At 44.3% G+C, this 14,620-nt stretch overlaps 1 protein-coding gene and 1 long non-coding RNA gene across 3 annotated transcripts in view; one reads left to right on the top strand and one right to left on the bottom strand.

The window, feature by feature from the left end:
• SPTLC3 (serine palmitoyltransferase long chain base subunit 3) overlaps positions 1–8,731 on the bottom strand; it is a 62,198-nt gene extending 53,467 nt beyond the window's left edge. Inside the window, exon 1 of the mRNA XM_081189120.1 lies at positions 8,254–8,731. Within this exon, the coding sequence (XP_081045246.1) occupies positions 8,254–8,496 (243 nt within the window). The 5' untranslated portion in view covers positions 8,497–8,731. The remainder of the gene's footprint in view (positions 1–8,253) is intronic.
• Positions 8,732–8,919: 188 nt separating this feature from the next.
• LOC308584481 lies at positions 8,920–13,205 on the top strand. 2 transcript variants are annotated; one of them, XR_014006816.1, is made up of 3 exons: positions 8,920–9,058; positions 10,555–10,743; positions 12,171–13,205. It is a non-coding gene; the product is annotated as an uncharacterized lncRNA (long non-coding RNA). The 2 variants fall into 2 exon arrangements; XR_014006817.1 differs by having other exon boundaries at positions 8,920–9,259.
• Positions 13,206–14,620: the final 1,415 nt, after the last annotated feature.

The following is a 14,620-nucleotide window of genomic DNA, read 5'->3' as shown; positions in this document are numbered from 1 at the left end:
TATCTGTTATATTTTACCAAAAAGAATTTCAGAAACCAAAAATTCGTATTGAAATACAGTCATACCTTGCTTCTCGAACGTAATCTGTTCCGGAAGTCCGTTTGACTTCCAAAACATTCGAAAACCAAGGCACAGCTTCCGTTTGGCTGCAGGAGCTTCCTGCATTGAAGCAGAAGCCGTGTCGGACGTCTGGCTTCCGGAAAAGGTTCAAAAACCAGAACACTTACTTCTGGGTTTTTGGCGTTCAGGAGCCAAAACATACGAGTACCAAGGCGTTCAAGAACTAAGGTACGACTGTATAAGGCTTTCGAGTCATCTGCCCCCAAAAGAGCCACTAGGCATTCCATTTTGGTGACTGTAACCCTGGTTTAAGGAGCCATTTGGCACCTAGCTTATATATCTGAGTTTCTAACACTGGGTCAAGGGAGAAAGTAGCAGCCTGTAGCTCAGTGAATGAGTGCTGGTGACCTGTGGTATTTGCCAGAGAGAAGTGACGGTGTTGGTGAACTTGGCAAATGGATTCATGTGTCCCTGCGTAAAGCCGTCGAGGGAGCAGACAATGACAATTAGATCATGAAATCTAATTTCTCTGAGAGGCAGAGTATACCTGCACAAAAAAAGAAGGTAGGCCACCAAAAAGCCAATCAGAAAGAAACAAATGGAAAAACAGGATGCATGGAGAAAAACAGTAGGCTCTGGCTCATTCCGTTAATCCATTTCAGTTTCCAAACAGTCTGCTCCTCACAGGTAAGCACAGAGAATCAATTAAAAACTGTCATATGCATTTTAAACTCACCATGTTACAACATTAAGATGATCCTTAACAAGAAGAGCCACAAACAGATTAAGAGAGTTGGAATGACTGACTGTACATAAGGCAATTGCTGGGCCTCTTCATATCTTACGAAGGCTATCAGCCCTCTGGGCAGTGATCACGTTACACTTTTATTTTTGCACATAGCTCTTGCGAAAAGAAAACTAAGTGGTTGCGAAGGTTTCTTCAAACCTTCTTCCCCGCAGTTTGCGGAGTCATAAAAATTGGTTGTATAACTGTAGATGCCCTACATAAATAGCTAGTCCCTCCTTCTGCTTTGCCAAGCCCTCATGACAAAATGATCTCTTGTGGGGGCAGGTTCCACCTGTAATTGCATTAGGCAAAAAGGGAGACAAAGACACCTGTCGTATTTAAACAAGCCACCATCTGAACTGAACATGTCCATTGTTGCATGTGCACCAAAGGCAAAAAACAGCAACTAAAAATAATGGGAGGAGAAAAGGAGTACGGTGGGCCTGCCATGTGTGCAAGGGTTCGGCTCTGGGGGTTTTTGCACAAAGGCAACATCGCACAAAGCCAGGAACCCCCAAAACTGCTCTCTCCATGAGGCTGTTTATTGGGGTCTGGGAAGGTGGTGCGAGAGCTCTGGGACACTGTCAGAGCTCTTTACTCCCTTCCCAAAGCCTGGCAAGTGAGGGAAACCTGCTGGTCTCAAACAATATTTATGAAATCAAAATATGGCAACTCTTGTCTGCAAGAATGTCTTCTTCAGCAGGGGATCTCCAGGTCTCTTTCAAACCAAGGTCTTAGCAGCACTTAATCCAGTGGTTCTCAAAGGGTGTGGCACTTTGAGGATTGCAAGTGTGGCAGGAAGATTCAAGGACAATCAATATTATATTTGGGGAATGATTCATGTCCTTACATAGCTGCACTTCCTGGGTGTCCCATGATCATATGATAAGCTCAGTTGTGTTCTACATTAAAAATCAAGCACTGCGAAGCACTGTTTATTTTTGTTTTCCAGTGTCTTTCCTATCAATAAAAACTTTGGTGTGGCGCAAGCCTATTTTTATTCTGAAAGTATGGTTCAGAGGGAAAAAAAGCTTGAGAACCAATGACTTAATCCAACAAAAACAAGTGCGACCTGCAACAAAAAGTTGCAGTGTACCACCCAGACATTAAAAGGGCCTGTTCAGGCCTGGAACATGCCTGTGCTGTTCTATAAAGCTTAAGATAGCAGGTGATGCTGGAGCTCTGTTTAGGACTCTGAAGTTGGACTAGAATCAATACTGGACTAGGTGGAACAATTTAACCATTAGGCAGCTTCCTACGTTTCTATAGCACCGGCTGGTTTACAGTGGAACTGTCCACTCCAAACCACTGACAATTTGAAAGCTACATAAGTAAGTGATGTGTGCGTATTCTGCAGTGTGGGCAAGGGAGCAGGGGGGGGTGAGGAATGTCCTTTGGCTCTTTCCTCTTGAAAGACCTGTGTCTAGAGCAACCTTTTAGAAACACACACTCCTCACAGCCCACATTCCCCAAACCCTAATCCTCTCCCGGGGTGTATGGGGTTTTAGGGTAGGGTTAGTACCTCTGGTGGGAGGGGGGACCACACATCATGCTTCTTCTGGGGTAATTTGCCCACCTTTGGTCCCCATCCTGCCTTCAGCTGTCACCTGTGGATCCTAGAAGCAGCCAGCATTTGACAGTGGGCATACTACAGGAAACAACTTCAACTGGCTGGCTAAACCATGTGAGGGTAGACGATAGGCCTCAAACCATCATTTAGTTAGGGACTTCCCCTGCATGAGTAGACGGGCCCCAGTGGACTGAGCAGATCAGACCAATTGTAGGTCCAATTGTCAAGAAGGTAGTTTCTGCAGTGCTGTAGAGGGAAGTGGGTGGCAGATGGGGCTCGTCCACCTGGGAGGATAACCCATCTTGGAGAAAGAAAACTCTGATCCCAAACCTCTGCTGCCTTGCGGCTATATAGTGGTACCTCGGGTTAAGAATTTAATTCATTCTGGAAGTCCATTGTTAACCTGAAACTGTTCTTAACCTGAAGCACCACTTTAGCTAATGGGGCCTCCCGCTGCTGCCATGCCGCCGCCGCACAATTTCTGTTCTCATCCTGAAGCACAGTTCTTAACCCGAGGTACTATTTCTGGGTTAGTGGAGTCTGTAACCTGAAGCGTCTGTAACCTGAAGTGTCTGTAACCCGAGGTACCACTGTGCACATTTGTGAGAAAGGCTTTGGGAGTAAATTCTGAATAATAATATCTGCTGCCTTCGGGAGAAGAAAAGGTTAAGGAGTAAACTCTACGCAGATCCAGAGTGGAGTCCCTAAGGTGGTTGGATGGTGCCATGTGCGCCTCCTTCTGGCAACTCCTGCAGCCAAACGCATTGCTCTACTTCCCTCTGGACCACATCAGTGAGGCTGAGAGAGGAGTCTTGTTGTCTAAGCAGCCCAGGACCTCCATATACACTGCTCAGGCTTGCACCCCAGAAAGGTCACTTTGGTGCTGCTAGCACAGCAAAAGCAATGTGGGAGGCAGCCGCCACAAATTATAAGCTCTAATCTGATTGGCATAAAGTACAAGTGCTATCGGTTGCTTTTGGCAGTGGGAGAGCTCATCATGTCTCAGTGTCAGCTACTGCCTGGCTTAAGCCAGGCAGCCTTAATGTTGACCCGCCACTATCTACCTGAAAAACTCACAAGGCAATAAAGAAAGAAAAGAAACAACATACAGATGGCCATCATTGACTGTGAGCCGAAAATGTTCAACTCTTTCATCAACACTTTACAGGAGACCAGACTTTCTTTGAATGGCAGCCTGTGAGAGGAGAGCTATACCTTTTTCTGGCAAGGAGAACATCCTGAAGTACCACATATTCATGGCGTACGATTAGCAGAAAGGAACTTAGAATCATAGAATCATAGAATCATAGAATCATAGAGTTGGAAGAGACCACAAGGGCCATCGAGTCCAACCCCCTGCCAAGCAGGAAACACCATCAGAGCACTCCTGACATATGGTTGTCAAGCCTCTGCTTAAAGACCTCCAAAGTAGGAGACTCCACCACACTCCTTGGCAGCAAATTCCACTGTCGAACAGCTCTTACTGTCAGGAAGTTCTTCCTAATGTTTAGGTGGAATCTTCTTTCTTGTAGTTTGGATCCATTGCTCCGTGTCCGCTTCTCTGGAGCAGCAGAAAACAACCTTTCTCCCTCCTCTATGTGACATCCTTTTATATATTTGAACATGGCTATCATATCACCCCTTAACCTCCTCTTCTCCAGGCTAAACATGCCCAGCTCCCTTAGCCGTTCCTCATAAGGCATCGTTTCCAGGCCTTTGACCATTTTGGTTGCCCTCCTCTGGACACGTTCCAGTTTGTCAGTGTCCTTCTTGAATTGTGGTGCCCAGAACTGGACACAGTACTCCAGGTGTGGTCTGACCAGAGCAGAATACAGTGGCACTATTACTTCCCTTGATCTAGATGCTATACTCCTATTGATGCAGCCCAGAATTGCATTGGCTTTTTTAGCTGCCGCGTCACACTGTTGGCTCATGTCAAGTTTGTGGTCAACCAAGACTCCTAGATCCTTTTCACATGTACTTCCTTCTGTCTGCAACAGAACTGCCAACTGAGGGTTCAGAATGCTTGCTTTCCATTCATCTCTCAGTCACTTCCAGTCCAGTTAACATCTTGAGCATTTATGCTCCCAGTATGTGCTCTGACATACAGTCCAAAGACCTATTACACGAGGAACTAGACCAGACTGGTTGCGCCTATTCCTGCTAGGAGATTTCAGTGGCAGAGTTGAGGGCGATCATCACATATGAGACAACTCTGTAGGCCACTTTGGTATTGACAGCATGAACAAGAACAGACAAAGGCTGTTTGAACTGTGCTGCTTTCACAGCCTTTGCATCACAAGCATGCTCTCCTCTATCAAGGCAAAACAGTGACTGTCCTGGAGACATCCCAGGTCACACCGTGGGCTGGACTTGTCACCAGGTCATTGGCACTGTCACATGGAACTACCATGATGCAGACTGTGACATGGATCATTGCCCAGTGATGAGTAAGATCCTTCTCCAGCCACAGAAGACCCATAGCCCAAAGCGAGGCCTCGAATCAACACTACCCATCAGTCATATCTGAACTTTGTGAATGCTTCTCTGATTCCGTCAAACAAGCACTATTGAACTGCCCCAGAGACAGCGTTGAAGCAAGGTGGAACGACATCAAAGAGGCATCCTACAACACAGCTATGTCCTCTTTTGGCAAAAGAGAGCAGCAGATCCTTGACTGGTTTGAGGCTGGCATTCCAGTTGATGTGACTGCTGCATCACTTAAAATGGTATTGGTTCAGTGTCTCAGAGCAAACAATGGGCAAAACCGTTGAGAACAGACTTTCAGTCTAGCCCAATACTATAAAAATGTCAGTTCAGTGCTATAAGGAATGCACCGTTACAACCTTCATCAAACCACCTGTGCTTTTACAACACATTTTCCTTTACGCGACGCTCTAAAAAGAGTCACTCAGTATTGCAGCATATGCACGGAATTCTGAAGGGAAGGGAGAATTTCATTGTGATTTGTAATCACTGCATACTGTACATCTAAAGCTCATGGCTTTTCAAAAACAATCCTGGGAACAACTGATTACCCCTCTTCAAGCTACAATTCCCAGAACCCTTAACAAACTACAGTTCCCATGATTCTTTGGGGAAAGCCATGTGCTTTAAAGGTATGGTCTGCAGGTGACCCTGCTCTCATCTGAAACCAAGCTTCGTAACAGGAAATGGGGAGTACACAGACTCCAGAAACAATTGAGTCAAAAATTTGTTATCCTAAAGGCTCACAGAATAGCAAAGGGGCAAAGAAGAGTTCAGAAGGTGTTCTAGGCTTATCAGGAGGTAGATGAAGAGTTGTGCCACACATTACTAGTAAAAGGTTACAGGGAATATCCAAAGTTGTTTTTGCTACAACAGACGGAAACTTAAAGACTAACACATTGTGACATAAGCTTGAATGAACTACAGTCCACGTTGTCAAACACATGAAGTGTTATCCTGAGTTTCAGATAACACGCACGCACACCAAAGATGGGGAACCCAACAACACCAACTCCTATCCTCATTGGTCACTGGCCATTCTGGCTGGGGTTCATGAGAGTTCTAGTTTGGCAATATCTGGAGGACCACAGATTACTCACCCGCAATATACACAACTGGGGCAGAAGCAGCAAGCAATGAGGACAGAAGGAAATGAAATGCAGAAAGGTATAGGCAGTGATGATTATATTATACTGGAAATATCCAGTACATGCTCACAATACATCCCCAACAAACTTCCATTAAGCCAAGAAAATAGTCAGGGGTGTATGTTAAATTTGATTGGCTGCCTGTATCTCCCTTAAGGCAGATCAATAGATTTGCTGAATGATTTCTTTCCATAGAGTCCTCTCCCATTGTTCTGCTCTTGGCTGCGCCCAGTATCAAAATCCTGAACCTCTCAGGCTGAATGGAAGTCACCCAGAACATCCCTCCACATAAGTTGCACAAGTATTCTTCCCTCCCATCTTCACACTAAGGTTTTATGCCAAGCAAGCAGGAGACACCCATAGACACTCCTTGGACAAGGCATTGGGTGCGTCTACTTAATAAGCATAGCCGTGTATGCAGTTCACAGTAGGAAGAGACTCTAGATAGGAAGTTTGTGTTTGGAAAGCCTCCAAGTTTGGAAAGCAATCCAATCAACAGCTGTTCTACCACCATGGTATTTTGCTTCTTCACAAGTAAGAAACAAGATACTATTCAACAAGCAACACTAGCGCATGAACTAACACCTTTTTTTTTTTACCTTCACTGAACAAAACCACAGCACTTGAAGTCTCATATACAATCTATTTCTTACCTCTTGAAGCTTTGACTTATTAGAAAGAAATTCGGTTTTCACCTTAGATCCTCCAGATTTTGAACTGCAACTCCCATCATCCTTGACCATAGAGCAGTCTGGCTGGAGATGCTGGGAGTTGTAGCCCAACAGCATCACAAGGGCTACAAGTTCCTCACCTCCTGCCTTGAGGGAAAAAAATGGCTGTAGTTCAGTGTTAAGAGCAAGTGTTTTGGATGCAAAGGGAATGAAGTTTCCATCCAATTCCAGGTGGGAAAGACGTGTGTCTGAAGCTCTGAAGAAGTACTAACCATCATTGCAACAGTAGTCTTCAGCCTTTTCAGATCTGGGGCCCACTGTTAACCCAAACATGCGTTTGGAGACCACACACACACAAATATGCACACACCCTTTATTTGTATGGCAGTAGGTCGCTGCAACGCATTAGTGACTCCAAACACACTGGTTGAAGACCAATCATGTAGACCACACTAAGCTTGATGCAGGGGCAACTTCGGCCCTGTGCGATGCCAAAATTCGGCACACATGCCCCCAGCCTTCCATTCTGTTCAATTTGCTACGTCATAGTTGTGACGCCCCCCTAGGCTTGGCCCCCAGTGCGGCGGAACCGGTCACACTGCTTTAAATCCGCCTCTGCTAGGTGGACCAGCGGTCAGACATGGGGAACTTCCCCATGTCCCACTTTCATCTTGACCACAACCACACAAGCATTGTGTTTTGTTTTGTTTTCTTATATGGGGAAGAGCCCTCCCTCCCTCCAACCCACCCACACCTGCTTCTCAAACTTCAGCAAAGACCTGTTTTGCAAGCTGACACCCGGCAACCTGTTAGAAAACTTTGGAGGTGTGAGAGCTGAATCAGAGGAAGATAAAGCAAAGGAGGCAACTCAACGAGACATCAAATGAGGACAGTATAGTTTAACAAGAACCTTGACCTGGAGTCCAGCTGTGAAACGAACACTGGGACAAATACGTATCACATACAAGTTGCCCCTCGTTTTTGTATGCAACAATCAAAACAACAAGACCATCCTGCATTCATATGCTGGGGACAGGAGAAGAGATGTTTCAGTTTTTTTGTTTTTTTAATCAAAAGCAGTGTTTCAAGCTACTAATAATCGTAGATTTGTAGAGTTGGAAGGGACCTCCAGAGTCATCTGCATTGCAGGAATCTTTCGCCCAATGTGGGGGCCCGAACCCACAACTCTGAGATTAAGAGTCTCATGCGCTACCCCCATATGAGCTTCTAGGAGAATAACCATATATTTAAAACGTGTATAGCAGCTATATGCCATGCCAAAAACTAATCAGAAAGAGGAGGGCAGGGAAGGGGAGATGGGCCTAAAACAGATGCAAATCAAGCCTTTCTGCCCTGAAGATGCTGGGGCGTTAGAAAAGATGAGCTGACCCCATTCCCACGTACAGTGTATTATTTTTAGGGGGGGACAGCTAAATCGCCCCACTACAGACAAGTAGAACGCTTAAAAGTATATGGCTTAGTTTGGTTAGCCAAGGGTCCCAGAGGTGGGACCGGAAATGCAAAGCTCACCTTGGTCTCTTTAACCACCCCGTTTTTCTTGCGAACGTCCCGTTTGGATAAGCTGTGCCCGTTCTGGCGGCAGTGCAGGTGTCCATTGGAGAGCGCGTTCGGGTTAGCCATTTGCTTGGCAGGAGAGCCGGCCGCCGAGCCGTGCGGAGGGTCCGGGGCGCTTTCGAAGTCGAGCAAGCCGGAGCGGGGATGAGCAGCAGGCGAAAGTTTCCGACGAGAGGGACCTGCAGCGCAAGAAGGCATCCAACTGGTCTGGCTGGCTTTTCGAGGAGATAGCTATCGCTTCAGCGAAGTCGCAGCGACCGAGAGACGAGCGGTGGTGGTGGTGGTGGTGGTGGTGCTTGTTACCTCGGATAGCGCGGAGCCGGAGCGGAGCGGAGCAGTTGCTGTTCCCGAAATCAGGGAGCAAGACGCAAATCCCATGCTGGGTCCTCCAAGGCACCTGAGTTGCGTGACTCAGTTGGAGTCGCGAAGATCGTACCAACGATTCAGAAAAGGAGGAGATTGAGAAGAAAGAGAAGAAAAGGGGGTGGAGAAGAAGGCGGGAACGCTCCAAAGGCACACGCCCTGCTCCGCGTTGAGCAAAGCGCAACCTGTGCGCGCCTTTTGATCGCGCGCCAGGAGGGCGTGCAAGATCCGAGTTTACTTATTTATTTTTTAAAAAGCAGGGGAGCACAGCGATTGTTTCTCTCTCTCTTTTTTTTTATCTGCGCGATCAGGATTATGCCGCTTCAGCGTCAGGTTGGCGCGTTTGGAAACCAGCCCTTTATTTTGGGAAGAGACACCAAGGAGGTCACATCCAAAGGTGACACCCGAAATCCTTGGTTCTCCCCACCTCTCTTGGCCCCTGATCTGCACAGTTGGGTTTCTTCGCTTTTCTGTTCCCCCACCAAGAGAGAGAGGGGGAAAAGGAGAAACCTACTTCGATAAGTTTATTTGCAAGAAGTAAACACCTCAAAAGCTTCCACTGAGCACCGCGCCCCCTTTTAAAGCCTAGGAATAGTAGGTCAGTTTCGGGTCATGGCAGAGCTGCTAAACAATAGGCTTAGCTCGATTTCGATGTTAATTCGGATGGCGGGGAGCGAAGCTGGGTTCGAGTTGCTTGCAAAGAGCCTGTTAGCCCCCTTTTTTTTACCAGGCTTGAACTCTCCAGGCGGCATTTCAGGCTTCCCTCGTAGGCCCAAGTTTGGCAAGTTGTGCCTAACTGCGTCACCTAACCTTAACCTTACCTCACAGGGTTGTTGTGAAGATGAAATGGTGTGTGTGTGTGTATGGAGGGGAACCATTTGCACCACCTCGAGCTCCTTGGAAAACAAAGGTGGCGTTTAAATGCAATAAATAAATACAAATAAACAGTGAGCAAATGCTGTCGAGGAGTGAGGCCTTTCCCTCACCCCTAAGCTGTCAATAGGCAACATTTTTATTCATTTCTTTTAAGCAAGCTATATCCCAGGGACATCATTTCCCTATGTTTCTTCAATGGTACCAGCCTGGCAATGGGGTGTTGCTGGGTCGAGATTCTGGCAAGCGCAATTTCGACCTCACTGGCACCTTAGGGAAAGCCTTCACAGAATGAAATTCCCCACTTCAGAGATAAAAAACAGGTGCCCCAAGCCTCAGTATGTTAATTCAGCACTTAACGGTTATACGGACATTCTTACTCATTGGAACAAATGAGATGTGTGCCACGATCCTATACATGTGTCTCATATCCTTCCTGCTGATCTAGTGGGATTTACCCTTAAGCTTAAGTATGCAAAGTTAAGTGCAGGGTTGCATCCTGTGTTTTCAGGAGAATGCCTTCTTGGTACTGGCACCCTCCCTGTGGAACGCCCTCCCTTCAGATGTCAAGGAGATAAAGAACTACATAACTTTCAGAAGACATCTGAAGGCAGCCCTGTATTGGGAGGTTTTTAATGTTTGATATTTTACTGTTTTATGTATGCTATAAGCTGCCAAGAGTGGCTGGGGAAACGCAGCCAGATGGGCAGACTATAAATATTATTATTATTATTATTATTATTATTATTCATGGGACAGACACATACTAAACTTGTATCCATCTAAATGAATTAACATAGAGAATAAATATAACAGAAGTCTGGATTTTTAATGGTTCCTCAGAAGTCCAAGGTTTTCAACAACAGAGACACAGTTTAATTATTGGAAACTCATGTACTTCCCAGTTGTTTTGTACTACGTAAAGGGACGATTTATCTGGGTCCCCACTCAAAATGTTTCAAGTTTTTCCTCTTGATTTTTGTTACTCTTCTTTCTGATTTCTATTATTATTTCTCATAGATCATCTTAAAAATCAACTATGAATACTAAGAAAATAATTACACCTGGAGTTGCCATATTCAGAGCGATGTTACATGCCTTTGGAAATTCCTAATGGCTCCTGAAAATGCCGTTGTCGTTGTCATCATTGGCTGACGAAGGTTGCCTCCAGAAATGTAGGAGGAATTAAAGCGTGTACCAGAAATTAAGGTTTGCACAATTAAAGTATATTAAAGTGTTTTGACATACTACCACAACAAAGACACTAAAAAACCCCCAAACTTTGTGGTAAGGAAAGTGACATAAATGTACTGAAAAGGTTTTGATGAGCAAATGAGTAACATATAAACACTATTCAAGCAAATTGGGATGAATGCTCATAATAACACAACCTCCACATAAATCAGAACAAATGCTCAATAAATACTAGACATAATCTAACCTCTATGTAAACTTGTGCAAGTAAACCAGGATAAATGCTCAACAGTGAAGGAATGCAACCATGCCGTTTGCCTGTGTTACTTCACTGGGTACGTAGTGTCTTAAGGTTCACACATATGCAGTGCCTATGTACATTAGGAAGGTAATATTTACATTAGAAATGAAATGCCTCATGTCTTTCTGTTGCTATTATAAGGAAAGAAATGTCAAAAGTAAGTGCATTTCGAAAGTCAGGGTTGGGCAGATGTGAAGACATAAGATTCCAAGGTATATTACCTTTTTTCCTGAAGGTATTTAACAATGCAGATGACAAAAGCAATCAGGCTCTGTGGAATGGGAATATTCATGGTCTTTTCCTGTAGCACAGTCACGCTTAATATCTGCTATTACAAATTAGGTGCCTAGAAACTTCTGGTGAGCACATGGAACACTCCTACCTAATCACTACCTTTTTTTGGCGCGGGTTGCTTTGTTGCTAGTTTCCTAACCATGCTATATCGCATCCAGGCTAATGGGATGCTGATGACAGGGACTCTTCCTACGCACTATTGTATTTATTAGTTTATACTTTCATATATTCACTTCCCAAATTAACTATGCCCAAATTCCTATGAATTCCATGATCTTATTCCTAGAAAATTTTCTGGAAGTCTTTTCTCCAGAACGTACGCAGTTGTGCAATTTTAATTTAATCCAATTGAATAGATTTTAATCCCCCTTTTCAAGAAAGTATCCTCACAAAGCACAATGTGTGAATGAAACAACACATAGCAACAATATAAAAATGACATAGTTTAAAACTTTAAAGCATTCAAGAAGAGCATGAGACACTTATTCCCAGGGACGTGGGTTCAAGCCCCACATTGGGCAAAAAGTTTCCTGCATTGCAGGGGGTTGGATTAGATGACCTTTGTGGCCCCTTCCAACTCTACAATTCTATGATTCTAATACTCATAAAATAGCCATAAAAGCATTCTGCTCTGTTCAGTCATAGAACAATACTGCTGAATAAAAGCAGATTCACCACCTCCACAGCCCAATTAAAATCATTCCACAAAAGTGGCAGAGAACAAGTGCATCTTCACATCAAAACTTAATAAGGAATTGGATGAAGGCCACCAGTGTAAAAGTCCTTTCCAGGATCCCTGCAAACCTAATAGTTCTCATAGGCTGGTATACAAATTGTATTTCCACAGACCTAAAGTGATCCAGTTATAGCCATAAACAGGAAAAAACGGGCCAATACCAACATCTGACACTGGCCTGCTGTAGGAAACAGACAAAAGCCACCACTCAATGGCTGCTTTTGGTAATTGTAGGTTACCTCTGTGTTTACTTATGTATTTACATGGATTTGTTGGTGGAGAACTATGAAGCCCTATGCCGTGGGTCAATATTTTTGTGGTCCTGGAATTCACCAGATCTGTGATTTTTACTGTGCAGTTTACCAATGTAAGTTTTAATTTGACAGTGGTTTTTTGTTTGTGTGTTTTTTTGTAAAATCATGCAGATTCAAAAGGATATATTTTAATTCTGTTGGATCTGATATTCACACAGATCCAATGGAAAAGCAATGTGTGCCTGTGCTGGCTCTCTTTCTGTCTTAGGGGTGTGGAGAGTTTGCTGGGTGGGGAGAGAAGCAACCAGAGTAGGTGGTGCCCAAAGCACACACCCCCCAAATTTGCTCCTGGACCAAAAAGGTTGGCCAAGTGAAATATTTCCTTCTGAACTGGAAGATTGCAGACCCTTCCGCAGACGTTACTAGTGGGTAGATAGACATAAAAAAAGATAGACATGGTTGCTGTTGTTAATGTGGAGATCCAGTCAAGTCTATGACAAATTATGTCCCATGTACTAACATTCAATGGATCCTTCAACCGAGGTTCAGATTTGCTTTGCCGTGACCCAGTGGAACAGGGAAGAAAACTTAACCAGTAGAATCACAGACTTGGCACTGAAACTAATCACTCGGAGCAAAAGTCAGTGTGGATGAACCCTAAACCTCTCCTGAACTTTGCTGTCAGATAAAAGTGGGAGTTAGGGCAATCTCATACCCAGAAGTGAAAGAATGTTTATCATGTAAGCATTTAGCAACCAAGTCAGATTCGTTTTCGTATGCACGTTTATATGTGATAGCGTTATTATATTGTATTATTTTAATGGAAGCTGTGTTGGGAATCCTTCTGGATCCATAGGTGGGACAAACATCAAATAAATATGTTAATAAGAAACGCCTCTTTGTTGTGCATCGATGCAGGTTTCTCCAAACACCTTTTCTTGCTTCAAATTAGACACACACTCCACCCCACCTCAAAACATGCAGACAGAGACACATACCATAGTTTCAGTCATCCCTCTCCCTCTCTTTCTAATTAAAAAAATTAAAAAACCAGGCAGACATCCTACTTGCAAAAAGTTCTTTGCCTCCCAGCACCCCACTCTCCTGTTTTTGGATAGTCAATCAGAGGTCAGGGGCGAGACTATGGTTTTTGGCAGTGGTGGTTTTTCTGTGGTCCTCTCATCCCTGTTAGCTGTACTGCAGGCTGTGTTAAGGAATCTCAGTTCAACCTTTTGCAGTGATGTCACTGCCCTTATATTGGTAGTCGTGGAAAATCAAGGCTGCCTGGGCCTCCATTACTGTAATGGGTTTAGAGTGGTGAATGCATCAAACATGGCAGCTTAATTTCTGGACACTCATGTCAAGCACTCCTGTATGTGCCCTGGCACACAATTTTGGAGCCACAAGTGCAAATGTCACATTTTTAGGGGTTGAAAGAAACACATATTTTGTGTGAATAGCACATGTTAAAAATGTAATGTGAAACTTATTACAGTCCAGGTATAGGGTGATAATTATATTTTCTAATCATACCAACAGAGACAGGGAGAGACAAAGCTCCACATGTTCTGATCTTTCTGTTTTGAGCTTCAGGTAGTAAAATGAAGCTGTCTTTGACCCTAAATGATGAAACTAGCGGTGGAAAATGTTTACCTTCTGCTTGGGATTAATGGGAAGGCTTCCTCATGCTACCACTTTTCCCCCAGTTAATAAGCCTGGTATAACAATAAGCTCACTCTGTACCCTTAGGTGAAATTTAAAAAAACCTGCTGGATAAGACCATCTAGTCTAGCATCCTGTTCTCGCAGTGATCTTTGGGAAGTTAATTCTCAGCTTTACTTACCCAACAGTATTGTTGCAGTAGAGGAGGATAAGCATGTAAATTTATTAGCCTGATGTAGGGCAATTTATATAGAAATCTGAATGAATAATGCTGCAAGGCACTGTGACGGATATGAATCAATCACATATCCATGAAATGTAACCTCAAAAGCAGCCATAAGACCGAAGGAGGAAGCAAGGCAAGAGTCAGCAAGTGGAAGTCCTGCTTCTCTTCTTCCCCACTGAGGCCTACCTTCCCAGTCTGCTTTTACCTCAAGTATTCTTACGGCCGAAACAGACTGCCTTTCAAGCCTTGTGCTGGCTGTGAACAGCAAAGCGGCAGTGGTTTTCAAACTTTCTGCTCTGAGAAAAACCCTTTCAGCATCAGCTATGTCTGCTGAAAACAATCCTTGCCACAGATTACCAGTGCTGCCCTGAAATGGCTAACACAGAATACTGTTTATTTATTTGATTTCTATACATAGC

This window comes from Podarcis bocagei (assembly GCF_964188305.1).
Source record: "Podarcis bocagei genome assembly, chromosome: 3".
NCBI lineage: Eukaryota > Metazoa > Chordata > Lepidosauria > Squamata > Lacertidae > Podarcis > Podarcis bocagei.
Note: the sequence above shows the minus strand (reverse complement) of the source record. Positions and strands in the feature narration are given on the sequence as shown.